This window comes from Marmota monax, unplaced genomic scaffold, assembly GCF_021218885.2.
Source record: "Marmota monax isolate L192 unplaced genomic scaffold, Marmota_monax_Labrador192_F-V1.1 WCK01_AAM20220418_F8-fsc00206, whole genome shotgun sequence".
NCBI lineage: Eukaryota > Metazoa > Chordata > Mammalia > Rodentia > Sciuridae > Marmota > Marmota monax.
The window spans coordinates 1044109-1050954 of record NW_026694490.1 but is presented as its reverse complement, the minus strand read 5'-3'; the positions used below and the strand labels follow the sequence as shown (position 1 = coordinate 1050954).

At 39.0% G+C, this 6846-nt stretch overlaps 1 protein-coding gene across 1 annotated transcript; it reads left to right on the top strand.

The window, feature by feature from the left end:
* The first annotated feature begins 376 nt into the window (after positions 1 to 376).
* Positions 377 to 5454, top strand: Rpl36a (ribosomal protein L36a). Its single transcript, XM_046419209.1, has 6 exons — positions 377 to 397; positions 2279 to 2440; positions 2858 to 2963; positions 3170 to 3237; positions 4884 to 5006; positions 5377 to 5454. Exons 1-6 carry the CDS (start codon positions 377 to 379, stop codon positions 5395 to 5397), a joined length of 501 nt encoding a protein of 166 aa, XP_046275165.1. The 3' UTR covers positions 5398 to 5454.
* Positions 5455 to 6846: the final 1392 nt, after the last annotated feature.

Below are 6846 nucleotides of genomic sequence, written 5' to 3'. Positions count from 1 at the left end.
CTTCACCAAGACCATGTCTCAAAATTAAAATAAACAAATGAATAAAAAGAACTGTGGATATAGCTCAGTGGTAAAGTGCCACTGGTTTCTTTTTTTTTAAAGAGAGAGAGAATTTTAATACTTATTTTTTAGTTTTCGGCGGACACAACATCTTTGTATGTGGTGCTGAGGATCGAACCCAGGCCGCACACATGCCAGGCGAGCATGCTATCGCTTGAGCCACATCCCCAGCCCAGTGCTGCCGGTTTCAATTCCCAGTTACCATCCTCCCATTCCAAGAAAATGACTCCAAGTAAAACTAGGGGAGCAGTAACATTTGTAAAAATGGTTCAGGGTTTTTGCAGATACTTATCAAGAGATATGTCACATCAGTTAGATGGTTGCCCAAAAACCCAAGGTAACATTAGATTTCCTTGTAGAATTAAGAAAGAGAAAAGTGAACATGCTACCTATTCTGCAAGACCAGGCCACACCTACAGTCTTGTGTTAAATTCAGAGTGCCTCACTTTATGGGAAAATTAATGAACAAGATCATTTCCAAAACAGAGATCAGGATTGATGTATAGATGAATAAGTTCTGGGGCTCTAATATATAGCATGTGATGATAGTTAATACTATACTGTTTACTTGAAATTTGATAACAGATTTAAGTGTTCTTCCTCCTACACATGCACAAAATGGCAATGATGGATGTGTTAACTTGACTCTGGTAATTATTACACAATTTATATGAATAGCAAGTAATCACACTGGATATCTTGAATATATGTAATTTTTCAATTAAATATTTTAAAATAAACAACAGCAATAAAAAAAAAACTTTAAGTCAAGCCACATAGGGAATGATAGAACAAAGGTTGATTAGAAGAAGAGGACCCATGTTTTCTATCTTCATATTTCCATGTAATTGACATACAAACCTTTAGAAATTCCCTAAAGACCGGTATCGTTGCTTTAAAGTCTGGAGAGAAGATGCTGTGAGGTTTCAAGCTGGCAGTTTGGCAAAGAAACTTAAAAAAAAATGTAGCAGGTAATGGTAATGTTTTTAATAACTTAGTCCTGAGATCATAAAAAAAGGAGTGATTAGAGAGTCAGCTCAGGACTCATTGGTATTCCTGGAGCAAACAGGATACTTTAGGCTCTCATAGTTCCTTATACCCTAATCCACTGCCACCTCCTCCTGCATCCCAATCCAACTCTTTGTCCTTACTATTCTCTACCCTTCTGACATCCCTGCTTCACCTGTGTGGTATAGCAGTTAAGTGCAAGGCTATAGTGTTAGATGACCTAAGATCACATTCCAGCTTAAAAAATAACCACCTGTGTGATTTCAGGTAAGTGAGTTTAATGCTCCTTATACCTCAGTTTTCTCGCCTGATAAATATTAATAATGGCACAAGACTCCTGTGGTGGTTTTCAAGAGGTTGTATGCAAGGTGGTTGGGAGATATCTAGCACATAAGTGATCCATAATTGTTAGGTATTATAATTAGCAGGCCACAATAGCGGTATTGCCTAATTGTAAAGGAACCCAGGCTCTGGAGTTAGACTACTCAGGTTTGTATCCTGGATCTATTAAATACTGTTGACATTGGGTAAATCACTTAACATTACATGGCCTCAATTTGTTAACCTAGAATTACTATGAGAATTGTAGGAGACAATCCATTTTGAAGCTCAACACCCTCTGTCTTCTTCTGCTGAACTGCCTTGAAACTTAGAGTACATCTCCTGCTAACTACTGTTGCAGGAGCTGAACAATTTCAATTTCACTTATCCTAACCTACAGCAGCCAACTAACTCCATCAGCTAAAAGTGTTGCTTTAATATGGATCATTGTTCCTTTTCTTTGAAGAACTCAATCCATAATTTTATATTTCTGAGTATATTACTGTGTCCCTCCCTTGACAGTGCCTGACACAGAATAGGCATTCAATAAACATTTGTTGAATAGACCTACTGACCACGTGATAAATTAACTGGCGCAATTGGCTCTTTCCAATTCCTTCTTTGAACCATTCACTGTGACACATGCTCCCAGCATACCTGAGGTGGAACAGGAATAAAATGCAGAAATGAAGGGCCCCTCCACTCTACCCTAGTCTCGGCTTCCCTCAGGGAAAGGGAGGCCAGAAAATCTGGAAAGAGCCCTGCTTCCTTCACTTAACGATACTACGTAGCAACGCCCGCCAAAAATGAAAAGTTGCAAAGTCAGGAGGCTGGAGGAAATTGAGGAGAAGAGAGCCAGCCCTTCCTTGAAGCTCCCACCCTCGGCTAGGAATCCAGTCCTCTCAGCCGCCAGAGGTCGCTGCACCATGAACCTGATACTCTTTCGTCGCTCTCTGACTCCCACGAGAAAGTGCTAGCCGGAACCACCTATATACTTCCGTTTCCGGCCCTCTTTCTTTCTTTCCTTGCCGATAACGCTGTCGCAAACATGGTAGGACGTTGGGTTTGGACCCGGTAACATCCAGCTTAATCCTTACCGCCGAGTAGACGGTACTGTCCTGTGGTGGCTCCAGGCCCCTGCGTGGCCCCGATATCCCAATGAAACCCAGCATTACTGGGATAGATCCTGAAGAGACCAGGCTCTGGGAGCTGAAATTGAAGTGATGGGGTCTATGAGGTAGATTTAGCCGTGGGTGAGGTTAATAAGCTTTCTTCCCTCTTTGGGGCCTAATGGAGGTTGCTGTGCTTGAAGCACATGGGACTGGACCACATTTTGCAGCCACAGGATCGTTGCGTGTTAGCAAGGAGTTAGAATCAAGTTGGCGTGGGATTCCTCAGCTGCAGCTGAGTCAGTGAGGCAATTGGGCCATTTTGGTCTGATACGTTTTGTGAATGGTGTGTTTACTAGGTGAATGTTCCTAAGACCCGCCGGACGTTCTGTAAGAAATGTGGCAAACACCAACCCCATAAAGTGACACAGTACAAGAAGGGCAAGGATTCTCTGTATGCACAGGGTAAGATGGCTTCTGCCTAATTTGGGGTTGATGTTGTATTTATGAAGGGGTGTGCGGAGAGCCCAGTATGGTGTCCTGTCCGCCACCTGGCCCTCACATAGGCACTAATCTGGGAAGCTCAAGATAAAACCCAAAGGACTTTTTTCCATGTGTCTGTTGTGGTTTATGATCTTTAGTGTACCATAACAAACAACTTCTTTTTCCAGGAAAGCGGCGGTATGACAGGAAACAGAGTGGCTATGGTGGGCAGACCAAGCCAATTTTCAGGAAAAAGGTTAGTGGTGATTATGAATTGACATGGACCTTATTATGTGTGGTAAGGATCTTGCATTTGTCATCTCTACCCCACACACATAGCATTAATCTCAGCAAAGTTATTGCAAATACCTGCAGTGACATGTACTAGGCAGTGGAGCCGGATGTCTGACAGACATAGGACTGCACTGATTGTTTACATTTTTCGTCCTCTTTTGGAAGAGGTAAAAACAAGGATTATGTCCTGTTTCCTAAGAACTGAAGTTTTAGTACATCAGTAAGTCCATTCATTTTGCCTCTTCGCATCATCAGGTCTGAATTCTCAGCTCTTCAGTACAGTAAGAATTGTTATTTGGGGCTGGGTTTATAGCTCAGTGGAAGAGCCTTTGCTTAGCATGGTGAAGCCCAGTGTTCATCAATTTCCCCAGCACTGCAAAAAAAAAAAAAAAAGTCATTTGGCTTCTCAGTCTGCTACCTCTTTCACGAAGCCTTCAAACTTTACAATAGTCATTTAGGCTTCCATTAGCCTTGTGAATAATATATTATTCTCAGGCTGAGTTTTCTTAATTAGCACAGTGCCTAGAACATAGGATTTGCTCCGGCACTGCATCTCTTAACACATTTCTTTTCATCCAGCCTGGTTCCAGAAAATATTAAAGAGTAACTTGAGTTCAATAAATGGTGTGACTACAAGCTGGTAAAAAGAACACTTGAATGTCTTTTCACTTTTATATAACTTGTTTAGGTTCTGTCTAGGTCTTGATCTTTTGTGAACTGCAGATGAGCAGCAGAGCTCTGACTAAAGGGGAAGGCTAAAAGTTTTATTAGTGGAGAGTGTAGCTTGGTTAGATAACTCAATCAAATGTGCATGAATTTTAGATGTAAACAATCTTAAGAGAATTGATATTACCCTATTTAATAAATTAGAAAAGTTGTGTTATTACATAGTTACAAAACTTGGTTTACTCCTTTTTGATTATATGAAATATATATGAACTATGCAGCATTCTGCTGAGAGGCCAGAAGTTCAAGGTGACATAATGAGAGTCTAATAAGCTCTGTAGGATATTTGATGTGATGGATATTAGTAGAAATTGATGACAGTTGGATAACCTGCCATTTTTGCTATTACTATATTACTTTCTCCTTATAGCCAAAGACAAATGGCAATTATCATTTGCAAAGCTTTAAGTAGTGTTGAACCCAACATATTCATTTTTTTAAAAAGTAATTTTCTTTTTTTCTTTTTTAAGATAAACATGGACTCTTTAAATATTTTTTTTTAGTTGTAGAGGGACACAGTATCTTTATTTTGTTTTATTTTTATGTGGTGCCAAGGATCAAACCCAGTGCCACACAAGTACTAGGAAGCTCTCTACCACTGAGCTACAACCCCAGCCCTAATTTTCTTTTTTTTTATTCCTTTTTTAGCACAAGGGATTGAACCAAGGGATGCTTCACCACTGGGCATCCTTAACAAATTTCTATCCCTCCTTTTTTAAAAAATTTGAGACAGGGTCTTGCTGAGTTGCTGAGGCTATTCTGGAACTCGAAATCCTATAGTCTCAGCCTCCCAAGTTGTGATGATTATAGGTGTGTGCCACCATACCTAGCCAGAAAGTGATGTTCTGCAATGATTTATGAATGATCTGGCTTTTTTTCCAGGCTAAAACTACAAAGAAGATTGTGCTGAGGCTTGAGTGTGTTGAGCCTAACTGCAGATCTAAAAGAATGCTGGCTATTAAGAGATGCAAGCATTTTGAACTGGGAGGAGATAAGAAGAGAAAGGTATAATAATCTTATTTATAGCTCTATTATGTTTATCCATAGCTGACAGTACAGGTTATGTATCCCTTGTCTGAAATGCTTAGGACCAGAAATTTTTTTTAGATTTGGGAATATTTACATAGATTTAACTGGTTGAGCATCCTTAAACCCAGTATTTGAAATCTAACACTTGTTAAGTATCATACTTAGAAAGTTTCAGATTTCAGTGTAAGATTTTTGGTGTTGGTTTTGCTGTAAGTAGGAAAGGAAGAATGAGGAAACTTGCTTCAACATACATAGCATGATTATCTCTTAGAAAAGATATTATTGATGGAGTGGTGGTTCTTTCCAAAATACAAAACTCAACATTTTTTTTTCTGTTTCATTACAGGGCCAAGTGATCCAGTTCTAAGCTTCATCGTTTGTTTTGTTATGAAGATAATAAAATGTTGAGGTTATCTTCGCTTAATTTGGTTGCATTTGGTGTTCTGGGAAATTTGTGATTATGGTTTAGAGTACTACATTTTGACTGATTGGTTGAGCTCATATCAAATGTGTGATTATTTAATTTGGAACTTTGTGTGTTCATGGGATCCCAGTTGCTGTTAAGCAAAAGTTATTGGTTCTCATTTAATCAAAGTAGAAAAAGTTTACCGAGATAAAAATAATCTCATACTTCTGGTACTTATACATTTCATAAGGATTTTGGGGGGTTGGATATATAGCTCAGTTGTACAGTGCTGTTTGCCCAGCACATGTAAGGCTCTTGGTTAATCCCCAGCACTGAAAAAAAAAAAAAAAACCTAGGCAGAGTATGTGTTGTATAATCTATATTAGGTCTCCAGACTCCCCAATTAATCATTTTGACATGCCATCTTATTTTTAAACTTTTGGGAGGACTGTATTGTGGATTGCACAAAGGGCTTCTTACGTGCTAAGCAAGTGCTCTGTCACTCAGCCCCAGCCCTTTATTTTGAAATGGGGTGTTTCTGAGTTGCTCAGGTTGGTCTTGAACTTGGGATCATTCTGCTTTGCCTCCGGAGTAGTTGATTACAAGTGTGTGCCACCTCACTTGGTGAGGCTACCCTTTTAACATTTTAAAGTAGACATTTTTATCATGTTGGGATAAGTGTAAAATATTACAAACTTTCCAGTGTATTAATAGCCTTAAGAAACCTTAAGTAGTAGGTCATGGTGGTGCATGCCTATAATCCCAGCCTCTCTGGAGGCTGAGGCAGAAGGATTGCAAATTCATAGCCTCAGCAATTTACTGAGGCCCCCAAGCAACTTAGCAAGATTCTGCCTAAAACATGGAAAGGGCTGGGGATGTGGCTCAGAGCCACATTCTTGGGTCCAATCTCTGGTTGAAACAAAAAAAAAAAAAAAAAAAAAAAAGAAACCTTAACCAAGTATATTCTCTCCATTTTAACAAGTACTTCAACATAGTTTGAAGTTACACATTCTTTTACTCCTACGTTTCAGTCTTATTGATTAAAATTAGTTCTTTGTATTTCAGCAGCAGAACTTTACAGTGAAACAAATATGGCAGTTTTATCAGTGGGAAGATCATTTTATAGATAGTATATCTATTCATTGATGAGTGTGTTTAACAACTTTTTAAAATATTTTTTTTTAATTGAAGACAGACTCAGTACTTTACATTATTTTTTAATGTGGTGCTGAGGATCCAACCCAGTGCTAGGCAAGTGCCCTACCACCAAGCCACAACCTCAACCCTGTGTTTAACAATGTTATTCCAGCTTTTATCAACTGAATGTTCTCAATTTTTATGAAAATAATTGGTGAAATCACATGACAGGCATAATTATTCCAGCATGCATTTTTGTTTTGGGTGGTCCTT